Source organism: Pan troglodytes, chromosome 21, assembly GCF_028858775.2.
Source record: "Pan troglodytes isolate AG18354 chromosome 21, NHGRI_mPanTro3-v2.0_pri, whole genome shotgun sequence".
In the NCBI taxonomy this organism is placed as follows: Eukaryota; Metazoa; Chordata; class Mammalia; order Primates; family Hominidae; genus Pan; species Pan troglodytes.
Window position 1 is genome coordinate 68,689,455 of NC_072419.2, and position 13,620 is coordinate 68,703,074.

Here is a 13,620-nt window from a genome sequence, read left to right on the forward strand (position 1 = left end):
CTCTTCCCAGGCTGTGGGGACCTGCAGAGGAACGGGGCCATCTCAATTCCGCTCACTCTGTGAAAGTCCCCTGCTCAGAGAGGCCTTCCCTGGCCACCCTGCCCCTGGAGCCCCTTCATCCGGGCCATGGCCCTTCAGAGCCCCTGAACAGGCGCTGGTCAGACAGTCTGGCTGGACACTGACCTGAGGTGGGGCCGCTTGGCCCCCACTCCCAAGAGGCCAGAAGCACTTGCCCTCCAGTCGTGACAACCAAAAATATCTTCTGAGTAGCCCCATGTCCCGGGGCTGAATCTCCCCGGTGAGACTCACAGCCCTACACCCTCCTGGGATGCCAGTTGTCCCGTCCTAGGCTGCGAGCTCCCTGGGCACAGGGCTGTCTGTTCCACGCACCAAGGAGCGCCTGTACCCAGCACGGGGCTTGGAAATGGCGGGTGGACATGACGGGTGTTCCGTGCTCTATGGTTCCCGGCTTCTGATTTGCAATTGTTCGGTAGAAACTGTACTTCCAGTGCCCACACAACCAATCTGTTTTTCTCCTTCTTATAGCATTGGACAAATTACGTGAGGCATTTGATGCGTTATTATAAAGGAGGCTTTGTGGGGGATGACTTCGCCCAGCTGTAGGCTAATGGAAGTGTGCTGAGTGTGTATAAGGCAAGAAGGCTCAGCTGTGATGTTCCGTGGGTTAAGTGTATTAGCGCATTTCAGCTGTCGGTATTTCTAACCTACCACGGGTTTATCAGGACGTGGCCTCACGGAGGGTCGAGGAGCACCTGTGTTTGTGGAGTGAATGAATGAAATGAATCAATACTGGTTCTCATGTAGCCTTGTCATGCAGGCCTGGAGCTCAGATGGTTCCTGGCTCCTGGTGCAGGCTCCTGGGGACAGCAGTCAGGCAGGGGCTGCCCTGTGTCCTGGCCGGATGGTTGGGGAGCTGGTGGGCCTGGCCCATTCCTTGCCCAGTCTTGGCTCAGCGCCTCCCTGGCTGGGAGCCTGGGAGAGTCTTAGGGCTTCAAGTGCTGAGCAGGGACAATGGTGCCTCCCTGCTGGGTGGCCGTGAGGTCCCCTGAGGGGAGTGGGCAAAAGCACCCCCTGAGGCAGGGGCCCCAGGAAGCGCTGAGAGGTGGTGGCGCTGTGGGAGGGAGGTGGGGGCCGCGGCTCTGCCTGACTCCCAGGCCGGGTGCCAGGTTCTTGGCAGGAACCCTCCTGGGCCCTGCCAGTTGCTGAGCGCCTCCCACCAGCATGGCCGGTTGAGAGGTCTGCATGGCACGCAGTGGCCGGCCCGGGGGTGCAACCCCATCCCCTCTCTGGGGTCCCTTTGCAGGGCAGCCTTAGGATCCATTCACTGTGGCCCCAGGGCCCAGGGTGACCTGTGATCCTGCGGAGCCACCTGCAGGAGTCCCAGCAGATGAGGGCCTCTGGCTGCCCCTCAGGGGCTTGTTGGGTCCCACAAGAACTTCCAGGCCCTCGGAGCTCCAGCCGGGCCACAGAGCTGGGAACCTTGAGTGGCTGGGAACCCTGAGGAGCTGGGAGAGCCAGGCTGAGCAAGACAAGCCTGGGCGACTCACCTGGGGCAGGAATGTGGATTCCATCACTCCGCAGAGGCTTTCAAGCAAAACACAGCCTCGCCTCTGGGCCTGTTTCTGCTGTGCGGGCACGTCCAGCCTGATGCTCTCAGAAGCAGCTGGGATGGGCTCGGGGAGGTGGGGGTGGAGCAGGAGTCCCAGCCGCCTTCCTCTGGGGCCCATCCCAGGCTCCCGGCTGGGCGCCAGCAGGGCTCCAGAAATGAGGGGGCCCCACACCGTTGCCTCTGAACGTGCCGTGCCCGAAATCCCGCCATTCCCACTGGGCATGCCGGGCCCTCGAATCCTCCATGACTCCAGGGAAGCGACTCCGTCCCGCTTGGCCTCAGTCACTGCTCTGTCAATGGGCTGATAACTGCCCTTCCCGCAGGGCTGCCATGGGGTCTCTGCGTGGCCCCAGCAGGTGCCAGGCTGCTGGTCAGGACCCCTCGTGGGCCTCCCAGGAGGTGGCTCCTCTCAGGTCACAGTTCACAGGTGGAAGGATGGAGCCTGCTGACGATGGCTCTCCAGGCCCTGCTGTCCTGCCCTGGCACTGGAGCCCTGCATCTGGCCGGCCACTCCCTTCCCATGCCTGCTTGCTGGCTTAGACATTCTGCACATTTCCCAGAGGGCAGGAGGAGCTAGGCCCCCTGAGAGCCAGTCCCAGGCCCCTTCCTGGACACATAGGCAGACAGAGGTGGCTCATTTTTTCTTTTCTTTTCTTTTTTTTTTTTTTTTGAGACAAGTCTCACTCTGTCGCCCAGGCTGGAGTGCAGTGGCGCGATCTCCACTCACTGCAAGCTCCGCCTCCTGGGTTCCCGCCATTCTCCTGCCTCAGCTTCCCGAGTAGCTGGGACTACAGGCGCTCACCATCACGCCCGGCTAATTTTTTGTATTTTTAGTAGAGACGGGGTTTCACCATGTTAGCCAGGATGGTCTTGATCTCCTGACCTCGTGATCCGCCCCCGTCAGCCTCCCAAAGTGCTGGGACTACAGGCGCCCGCCACCATGCCCGGCTAATTTTTTGTATTTTTAGTAGAGACAGGGTTTCACCGTGTTAGCCAGGATGGTCTCGATCTCCTGACCTCATGATCTGCCCCCGTCGGCCTCCCAAAGTGCTGGGATGACAGACGTGAGCCACCGCGCCCAGCCAGAGGCGGCCCATTTTCAGTGGGAAAACAGCAGCAAAAGTAAAAGTTAGTTTTTCTCTGTGTCTGCAGGTGCACCCCGTGTGGACGCGACACTGCCTTTGCATAGTGCACCCCTCACGGTGTCCCTGGCAGTCCCTTTCCCTGTGGATCCTCCCCTCCACCCATGGTGAAGGAGGAATGGTCCTGCCTCCAAATGGGAAAACTGAGGCTCAGGGAGGAGAAGGGCCGGGTGTGTGTGGAGGTGGCACCAGAAACAGGCCTGTCTGATTCCCAGGTCTCTGCCTTAATTACGGTGCTGCCCTGGCTCCGGAATGCTGGGGCCTGGGGTCAGAAGTTGGCCTGGAGGCCGGGTGCGGTGGCTCACGCCTGTAATCCCAGCACTTTGGGAGGCCGAGGTGGGCGGATCACCTGAGGTCGGGAGTTCGAGACCAGCCTGACCAACATGGAGAAACCCCATCTCTACTAAAAAAAAAAAAAAAATACAAAATTAGCCAGGCGTGGTGGCACATGCCTGTAATCCCAGCTACTAGGGAGGCTGAGGCAGAAGAATCGCTTGAGCCCGGGAGGCGGAGGTTGCGGTGAGCCAAGATCGCGCCATTGCTCTCCAGCCTGGGCAACAAGAGCAAAACTCCAGCTAAAAAAAAAAAAAAAAAAAAAAATTGGCTAGGCATGGTGGCGGGTGCCTGTAGTCCCAGCTACTCGAGAGGCTGAGACAGGAGAATGATGTGAACCAGGGAGGTGGAGCTTGCAGTGAGCCGAGATCGTGCCACTGCACTCCAGCCTGGGGGACAGAGCGAGACTTCGTTTTAAAAAAAAAAAAAAAGCCGGGTGTGGTGGCTTATGCGTGGTGGCTCATGCCTGTGATCCTGGCACTTTGGGAGGCCGAGGTGGGCGGATCACGAGGTCAGGAGATTGAGACCATCCTGGCTAACATGGTGAAACCCTGTCTCTACTAAAAATACAAAAAATTAGCTGGGCGTGGTGGCGGGCACCTGTAGTCCCAGGTACTTGGGAGGCTGAGGCAGGAGAATGACGTGAACCAGGGAGGCGGAGCTTGCAGTGAGCTGAGATCGTGCCACTGCACTCCAGCCTGGGGGACAGAGCGAGACTCTGTCTCAAAAAAAAAAAGAAGTTGGCCTGGAGCCGAGACTGGGGCTCCGTCTATGCTGGGGTCAGAGGTCAGCTTGGGCCCAGGTCAGGATACAGGCCCATAGGTCCCGGGTGGGGACAGACCCCAGTCTCTGCCCCAGGTGGGCCTGGTCCTGGAGGCAGAGTGGGCCTTGCTTCTGGTCTCCCCTTCAGCTTCCTCTCTTTGAACCAGTTTGGCTGAGCTGGCCTAGCGCCCGGCCAGCGTGGGAGCCCTTGCTGTGTCCACTGGGATGGAAGTGCCTCTTTTCCTGCCATTTGGCTCAGATTTCAGCCAGCCCCCAGGAGGTGTGGGGAGAGGAGTTCTCCGGGTCTCCCTGCTGGGTCAGCCTGTACTCCAGGGAGACTCACGGTGGGACCCAGTACCCAGTGCCCAGGCCCGGCCAGCCCAGCCCCTCTGCCTGTCTTCACCATGTCCTGGAAAGGGGCATGAGGAGCCTCTGGGGAGGGGGGTGGGGAAGGTACCCTGGACCCCCAGGCTCTGACCCAGTGCCTGCCGTGACCACAGGGGTGGGACCTTCAGGATCTGGGCACTTTCTCATAGGTAGGTTCTCCCTCAATGTAAAAATTGTAAAGTCTCATCAAGTAAAATAAATTCAAAAAACAAAATAGTAAAGTGAGTTAAAGTAAAACTGAATGGCACAAAATGGAAAGATGCGCTGGCCCAACACTCCCAGGGTCCCTGTGCCAAATGCCGTGACAGTCCCCAGGGCTCCCGGGCAGCTGGGCCTCCCCCTCACGTTGGTGACCTCACTTAAGCCTCTGCAAACCTGGGGCAGGGCTGTTACTGCCTCTGTCTCTCCAAGACGAGAGGATGTCCAGAGTCATGGCTTAGGAGGCAGTGCCCCAGGAATCCCCCGACAGCTCACGGCCAGGTCCGTGTTCTCCCCACACCCCATAAGTCCCACTCTGAGGCTGGCTATCGTAGCCTTCACCCAAGAGCGGGTTCTATCTGGGGCAGGAGTGGGGGCTGGTGGCTGTAGCTCAGTGTCGGGCTCGCTGCAGGAGAAGGCCCATCCCATGGCCCTGACCTGCCACTCACCCGGACACCCACCTCCCTGGCCTGGAAGGAGGATTTCCTTGTTCTGGGCTTGTTCCCTTCTACACACAATGCATTTGGGGCTGGCCTGGGCCCTGCTTGGCCCAGAAACAGCTGCTCTGGGAAGGAGGAGGGAGGCTCTTCTCCCGGCCTGCACCACAGCATGTCTGAGAACATGTTTACCTGCCTGAGGTGAGCCTGAAGGAGGGGCTGGAGAGCAGAGCCAGGGCTGTTGTGCACAGATACCTGCCCAGGCATCCTGAATAGGGGCCCGTGTGAGATTGGGGTGGCTATAGTGTGGCCTCCTGAGTCAACAGCCCCAAATCCAGACCTAGTCTTGTGATCTTGGGCATAATAACAATGATGACAATGATGGTGGTGACGATGGTGGTTATGATGATGGTGACAATGACAATGTTGATAATGGTGATGATGGTGAAGATGGTGATGATGGTGACAGTGTGTTGGTGGTGATGGTGACGATGATGGTGATGATGATGGTGGATATGACGGTGATAGTGAAGATGATGATGGTGAAGATGATGATGATGGTGATGACAATGGTGGAGACGATGATACTGACAGTGATGATGATGGTGATAGACAATCATGACAATAATGATAGTGATGATGATGGTGGTGGTGATAGTGGTGATGGTGATGATGGTGGTGGTGATGATAGTGATGGTGATGATGATGTGATGATGGTGGTGGTGGTGGCAATGGTGATGATGGTATTGACGATGATGATGGTGGTGGTGATGATGGTGATGGTGATGGTGGTGGTGGTGATGGTGATGATGGTGGTGACGGTGACGGTGGTGGTGATGGTGGTGGTGATGGTGATGATGGTGATGGTAACGATGATGGTGATGGTGGTGGTGATGGTGATGATGGTGATGCTGATGGTGGTGGTGATGATGGTGATGGTGAGGATGGTGGTCATGACGGTGATGATGATGGTGGTGATGATGGTGATGGTACTGATGATGGTGGTGACGGTGATGGTGGTGATGCTGATGGTGATGATGGTGGTGGTGATGATGGTGATGGTGGTGGTGATGGTGATGGTGGTGATGGTGATGCTGGTGATGGTGATGCTGGTGGTGATGATGGTGGTGGTGATGGTGGTGATGATGGTGATGGTAGTGATGATGGTGGTGATGGTGATGGTGGTGATAGTGATGGTAGTGATGATGGTGATGGTGGTGATAGTGATGGTAGTGATGATGGTGATGGTGGTGGTGATGGTGGTGGTGATGGTGATGGTGGTGGTGATGGTGGTGATGGTGATGGTGGTGACGGTGATGGTGGTGGTGATGATGGTGATGGTGGTGATAGTGATGGTGATGGTGGTGATGGTGATGCTGGTGGTGATGGTGGTGGTGATGATGGTGGTGGTGATGGTGATGATGGTGATGGTAGTGATGATGGTGGTGATGGTGATGATGATGGTGATGGTAGTGATGATGGTGGTGATGGTGGTGATAGTGATGGTAGTGATGATGGTGATGGTGGTGGTGATGGTGGTCATGATGGTGATGGTGGTGGTGATGGTGATGGTGGTGATGATGGTGATGGTGGTGACAGTGATGGTAGTGATGGTGGTGACGGTGATGGTGGTGGTGATGATGGTGATGGTGGTGATAGTGATGGTGGTGCTGGTGGTGATGCTGGTGGTGATGGTGGTGGTGGTGGTGATGGTGGTGGTGATGATTGTGGTGATGATGGTGATGGTAGTGATGGTGGTGATGGTGATGATGGTGATGGTAGTGATGATGGTGGTGATGGTGATGGTGGTGGTGGTGATGATGGTGATGGTGGTGATAGTGATGGTAGTGATGATGGGGATGGTGGTGGTGATGGTGATGGTGGTCATGATGGTGATGGTGGTGGTGATGGTGATGGTGGTGGTGGTGATGGTGATGGTTATGGTGGTGATGATGGTGGTGACGGTGGTGGTGGTGATGGTGATGGCGATGATGTGATGGTGGTGGTGATGGTGGTGGTGGTGATAGTGATGGCGATGATGTGATGGTGGTGGTGGTGATGATAGTGATGGCGATGGTGATGATGGTGGTGGTGATGATAGTGATGGCGATGGTGGTGATGGTGACAATGATGGTAGTAGCAATGATGATGGTGATGATGGTGAGTGTTAGTATGCTGGGTGCCACACCTTTTTCTGAGCACTGGACAGGCATTGGTTTGTTGAAAGCAGCCAACTGCAGCACGGCTGGGTGGCTCCATGACAGTCGCTTTACTTTACAGCTAGAGGGAGAAGCAGCTAAGGAATTTGTGCCAGGTCACACTGCTAAACAGGCACAAACCTGGGGTGACATTGGCAGTCAAAGTTATATATAGCAATTGCGGGGCAGAATGGGGGCAGGAGCAGGTGTGAGTGTGCTCTCGGGTGGATGCAGGGGCACTCAGAGACCCTGACTGGGATCACCCTGCAAAGGCAGCAACTGCTCTGAGCCGCCGGGGGCTGCTCTAGGATTCTGCAAAAAAGGCTCAGGCCGACGGTGTCTTCGAGTGCTAGGTCCTCCTGCCTCCTCAATCCCTCCTTCACACCTGCCCTCTGGCCCTTTCCCATGAGACCCACTGGAGGCCCAGTAAACAACTTACTGTACAGACAGCGGGTGGAGGGACGGAGGGGAGGGGCTCAGCTCCCTTCAGCCAGCCCCGTCCCTGCTCCAGCACTGCTCTCAGACACCGCCTAGTGGCTTCTGGGGACAGTGCTGGTGGCCCCAAGCCTCCTGACAGCTAAGCAGTGCCACCTCCTCTGCAGGCCCCTGGAGGCTCTCCTGATGGAGCGACCCAGACGGCTTCCCTCGGGAGGACACTCCCCTCTCTGTTTTGGGGGTCTGCGATTTTGTACAGAAGGTTTTCTTAAAGAAGTGCTCATCCAGATTTCATGGGCTCAGGAGATGTAGGTTGCAGAGGTTTCCCTTGAAGAACTCAGCCTTGGAGACCCGGCGCCCAGAGGAGAGCGGACTTCAAGCTTTGTGTGAGTTAGTGCGTCCTAGAGTCTTGCCAAATAGCACCTATAGTCTCTGTAAAATTTTTGAGCTATAATTGATGCAAAATAAAATCCACTTTTTAAAGGATACAATTTGACGTTTTGACTTTTTTTTTTTTAGACAGAGTCTTGCTCTGTCGCCCAGGCTGGAGTGCAGTGGCGCGATCTGAGCTCACTGCAAACCTCCGCCTCCCAGGTTCACGCTTCTCCCGCCTCAGCCTCCTGAGTAGCTGGGACTACAGGAGCCCGCCACCATGCCCGGCTAATTTTTTATATTTTTAGTAGAGACGGGGTTTCACCGTGTTAGCCAGGATGATCTCGATCTCCTGACCTCGTGATCCACCCGCCTTGGCCTCCCAAAGTGCTGGGATTACAGGCATGAGCCACCGCGCCCGGCCAATGTTTTGACTTTTATATGCAACTGTGAAACCATTGCCATCATCAAGACAGCATATACCTCCCATCACTCCCCGCGTTTCCTGTGTGTGTCTGTAATCCCATCATCAAGACAGCGTATACCTCCCGTCACTCCCCGCATTTCCTGTGTGTGTCTGTAATCCCATCATCAAGACAGCATATACCTCCCATCACTCCCTGCGTTTCCTGTGTGCGTCTGTAATCCCACTTGCTCACCACCCCACCCCAGGCAACCACCAACATGATTCCTGTCAGTTTTGATTGGTTTGCATTTTCTAGAGTTTATACAAATAAAATCACACAGTATGCTGTCTTTCGAGGGGGACGTACCATTATTTATCCATCTGCCTGTTGGTGTATGTGTGGATTGTTTCCATTTTTGGCTATGACACATAAAGCCTCGATGAACATTTCAGTACCAGTCTCCGAATGGACATATGTTTTCTTTCCTTTTTTTTTTTTTTTTTTTTTTTAAGACGGAGTCTCGCTCTGTCGCCCGGGCTAGAGTGCAGTGGCGAGATCTCGGCTCACTGCAACCTCTGCCCAACGGGTTCAAGTGATTCTCCTGCCTCAGCCTCTCCAGTAGCTGGGATTACAGGCGTGCACCATCAGGCCCAGCTAATTTTTGTATTTTTAGTACAGACAGGGTTTTGCCATGTTGGCCAGGTTGGTCTCCAACTCCTGACCTCAGGTGACCCACCCGCCTTGGCTTCCCAAAGTGCTGGGATTACAGGAGTGAGCCACTGCACCCAGCCTGGATACAGGTCTTTTATCAGATACAGGTTTTGAAAATATTTTCTGCCAGTCTGTGGCTTTCTTTCTTTCCTTCCTTTCTCTTTTTTTTTTTTTTTTTCTGGGTCTCCTGTCACCCAGGCTGGAGCTCTGTGGCATGATCATGGCTCATTGTAGCCTCCACCTCCTGGCTCAACTGATCCTCCCACCTCGGCCTCCTGAGCATCTGAGACTACAGACACACACCACTACATCTGGCCAATTTTTAAATTTTTTTGTAGAGGGGTTTCACCATGTTGCCCAGGCTGGCTGGCCTCAGACTCCTGAGGTCAAGCAATTGCCTGCCTCAGCCTCCCACAGTGCTAGGGTTACAGGCATGAGCCATCACTCCTGGCCTCTAATCTGCTTTTTTTGATGTGTCTTTGTCTGATTTGGGTATCAGGATAATACTGGCCTCATAAAATGATTGGAAGCGTTCCCTCCTCCTCTATTTTTCGGAATAGTTTCAGTAGGATTGGTATTAGTTCTTTAAAAAATGTTTGGTAGGCCAGGTGTAGTGGCTCACGCCTGTAATCCCAGCACTTTGGGAGGCCAAGGTGGGCGGATCATGAGGTCAGCAGTTCAAGACCAGCGTGGCCAACATGGTGAAACCCCATCTCTACTAAAAATACAAAAATTAGCCAGGCATGGTAGCGGACCCCTGTAATCCCAGCTACTCTGGAGGCTGAGGCAGGAGAATCGCTTGAACCTGGGAGGTGGAGGTTGCAGTGAGCCAAGACCGCACCATTGCACTCCAGCCTGGGAGACAGAGCAAGACTCCGTCTCAAACAAACAAACAAACAAAAACTAAGAATAGAGCTACCATAAATAAAGCAATCCCACTGCTGGGCATATACCCAAAAGAAAGGAAATCAGTATATGAAAGAGATACCTGGCCGGGTGTGGTGGCTCATGCCTGTAGTCCCAGCTACTGAGGAGGCTGAGGCAGGAGAATCACTTGAACTCTGGGGGCAGAAGTTGCAGTGAGCCGAGATCGCACCACTGCACTCCAGCCTGGGTGACAGAGCAAGACTTTGTCTCAAAAAAAGAAAGAAAGAAAGAGATACATGTGCTACGATGTTTATCACAGCACTATTATTTGTGGGAGCTAAAAATTAAAACAATTGAATTTGTGGAGATAGACAGTAGAAAGATGGTTACCAGAGGCTGGGAAGGGTAGCACAGTGGGAGGAGGGGGGCAAATGGGGATGGTTAATGGGTATAAAAAAACAGAAAGAATAAGACCTAGTGTTTGATAGCACAACAGGGTGTCTACAGTCAATAATGATTTAATTGCACATTTTAAAATGACTAAAAGAGTATAGTATTGGATTATTTGTAACGCAAAGGATAAATGCTTGAGGTGATGGATGCTCCATATACCCCATGTGATTACTACGCACTGCATACCTGTATGAAAATATCTCATGTGCCCCATAAATGTACACACCCACTATGTACCCAAAAAATTAAACATAAAAAAACTTTTTTTTTTTTGAGACGCGGTCTTGCTCTGTCGCCCAGGCTGGAGTGCAGTGGTGGGATCTCAGCTCACTACAAGCTCCGCCTCCCGGGTTCATGCCATTCTCCTGCCTCAGCCTTCCGAGTAGCTGGGACTACAGGCGCCTGCCACCACGCCCAGCTAATTTTTTGTATTTTTAGTAGAGATGGGGTTTCACCATGTTGGCCAGACGGGTCTCGAACTCCAGACCTCAGGTGATCCACCCACCTCCGCCCAAAGCGCTGGGATTACAGGCCTGAGCCACCGCACCTGGCCACTGAGTCTTAGTTTTCTGAGGCTAGTTCTACATCCTAGGATCATGTCCCCCGCCCAGAGAAGACCCCAACATAGGCCGCGCTGCTCCCTCCGTCTACCGGCTTGGAGCTTCTCCTGGCAACAGGGTTCAGGCTACTAACAAGGCCTTCCTCAAGACCCCACCCATAACCAACGACCATACTTCGTGGGTCCATCTTTGTAACATCTTTACTTCCTTGGAGCAAATTCCCAGGAATGGGTTTTCGGGGTCCAAGGGTATGCACCTCAAGCACTACGACAAATGCGGCCAACACGCTTCAGGGAAACGGTGCCCCAGTTTGCATTCTGCTTCCCCTGCCCTGCCCTGGGGGTCTGACTGGTGAAACATGGGATGGCAGAGTGGTCGGGTGTTTCAGATTCCACGGTGGGCCGGGGTCTTTTCCTACCCTCGGGAGCCGTCTGAATTTCTCCTCTGCCGAGTTCCTGCGGGTGTCCTTCGCCCACCGGCCCGGGGGAGTGAGTAGCAGGCACCAGGTGAGCAGGCCTCCGCTCGCAGCGGCTACGTGCATGGGCAGGAGCACCGCCCCACGCCCCAGGTGGCCGCAGGGTGAGGGGACCGGGGGGGCGGGAGGCGCACAATGGGGGGCACGCCCGTATCTCTAGCCCGGCCGACAGCGGGCAGCGAGGCTCAGTCCTCGCCCCTTCTCCCAGCTGCTATTCGGGGCTCCCGAGGCGCTCACAGGGGTCGACTGCGTCCGTGGGGCACAACCCAGGGGCCAGGCTAAGACGCCACACACGGCAACCACCCTCAACAACGACCCCCACGACGCCCCGCGCCCGAGGACCAGCAGGCTGGGGTCCGAGAACCTCCTCGCCGGAAGCGGAAGTGCGTCACGGCGACGGCCGGCAAGCACGCACAGCGCAGACTCGCTGTGGTGGCGTGACCCGGAAGCACTCGCCGAGGCCCCTCCTTGCCCGCCGATATCTCTGCCGGGTGACTAGCTGCTTCCTTTCTCTCTCGCGCGCGGTGTGGTGGCAGCAGGTGTGGCGCGCGGCGCGGGCTTCGGGCTCAGGGCTGGGGCAGGGGCGGGAGTGGGGGCTTGGACGCGGGGGACGGGGTGCGGGGTGCTGGGTGCGGCTGGGGCCGTGACCCTAGGGGCCGGTTTGCGCCGGGACCCGGGGCACGGTTCCGGCCGTACTCAGGGCGCCGCGCGGTGACTCCCCAGGCGCAGCCCAGCCTCGAAATGCAGAACGACGCCGGCGAGTTCGTGGACCTGTACGTGCCGCGGAAATGGTAAGCGCCCCCCACATGCCCCTCTTCCGTCCTTACCTAACCACCACGTCCCCTCGCCTGCCCTTGTTCCCCCACACCCCTCCCGTCCTTACCTTGTCACGTCCCTAACTTGTCCTGCCCCCGACGTTACTCTTTTCCATTCATATACCCCCAACCTCACTCGTCCCCTCTTTCATTCTTACCGCCCAAGTCCCCTCTGCTCACTGCGCCCTTTCTCTACAGCTCCGCTAGCAATCGCATCATCGGTGCCAAGGACCACGCATCCATCCAGATGAACGTGGCCGAGGTGAGCTGGGAGCCCGGGAGGCGGGAAGGTTGTGATGTATGTGCGGGAAAGGCAGGCTGTCCCCTTGTGGAGGAGCCCCTAGGATGAAGGTACAGGCAGAGGCTGGCTTTGAGGATTGGTGTTTCCCAAACCTGGGGGAGTGGTTTGTGATCCTTCTTCTCTTTCTAGGTTGACAAGGTCACAGGCAGGTTTAATGGCCAGTTTAAAACTTATGCTATCTGCGGGGCCATTCGTAGGATGGTGAGTGTTTCCCTGGGCTTTGCTCATCACTTCGGGACATCGTGGACTTTACCTTGCGCATTGGAGTGTGTGATGGTGCCTGAGTAGATTTGCTGGCAGAGTAGTTTGAGCCAGCTGGACTGGGCTGGCCGCCTGCCGCTTCTTGAGGGTGGAAGAGGGGTGCTCTGAGAAGACACTCAGGCAGCAGACTCTGCCTCTCACTAGGAGGTGCCCCCCCACCCTGCTCCACCATAGTCAGGCTGCAGGCTGCCCCGGGAGAGGTGGCTCCCCTTCTGCGCCTGTCTCCATTCGCTCAGCGGGGGAGAGACGTGGGCTGGTGGCACAGCTGACCTTCTGCCATCTCAGGCAGCCGGAGTGGAAATATTCTTAGTGTGCTTTTTTTTTTTTCTTAAGGGTGAGTCAGATGATTCCATTCTCCGATTGGCCAAGGCCGATGGCATCGTCTCAAAGTAAGGTTGGGGGCTCACATTTGGGCAGAGTGAGTGGACTAGGACTGCTCCAGAGGCGTGGTCTTAACGTTGTCCTTTTCCCCTGGTTCTAGGAACTTTTGACTGGAGAGAATCACAGATGTGGAATATTTGTCATAAATAAATAATGAAAACCTACCTGTGCAGGTTCATTCTGTGTCTGTAGGCCCAGGGTTGAGGTTTTGCTGTCAGTGGGTGACGGGTGGGGTAGGGTACCCAGTTAGTTGAAAGGAGACAAGCTGTGAAACATATTGCAAAACTGAGGTTTAAAGGACAAATACATTATCCATTTAAAAACAGATATCTAAGACAAAATAACTCAAACATTCTGAGGTCAGATACTTGCTTATGCACATTGACATCCACAACTGCTACCGGTGCGGAAGCAACACCAGGCCTGGTTTTGTATAGTCACAGCCGAGCTGAACACCTTAGCTCCGACACCTGGATGTGTTCTAGAGAATGACAG

General features: G+C 55.3%; 1 protein-coding gene across 1 annotated transcript; it reads left to right on the forward strand.

Annotated features, from left to right (window-relative positions):
- Positions 1-11,506: 11,506 nt before the first annotated feature.
- Positions 11,507-13,289, forward strand: RPS21 (ribosomal protein S21). The gene is made up of 6 exons (XM_016938253.4): positions 11,507-11,906; positions 12,091-12,158; positions 12,381-12,444; positions 12,613-12,684; positions 13,078-13,133; positions 13,226-13,289. The coding sequence occupies exons 2-6, from the start codon at positions 12,109-12,111 to the stop codon at positions 13,233-13,235; spliced, it is 252 nt and encodes an 83-aa protein (XP_016793742.1). The 5' UTR covers positions 11,507-11,906; positions 12,091-12,108; the 3' UTR covers positions 13,236-13,289.
- The last annotated feature ends 331 nt before the right edge of the window (positions 13,290-13,620 follow it).

Bases quoted from the DNA above. Each gene is read 5' to 3' on its own strand.
- RPS21 (XM_016938253.4), top strand. From the start codon at position 12,109: ATGCAGAACGACGCCGGCGAGTTCGTGGACCTGTACGTGCCGCGGAAA. The intron at 12,159-12,380 runs GTAAGCGCCCCC...CTTTCTCTACAG, and splicing joins CTGTACGTGCCGCGGAAATG to CTCCGCTAGCAATCGCATCA. The intron at 12,445-12,612 runs GTGAGCTGGGAG...TTCTCTTTCTAG, and splicing joins TCCAGATGAACGTGGCCGAG to GTTGACAAGGTCACAGGCAG.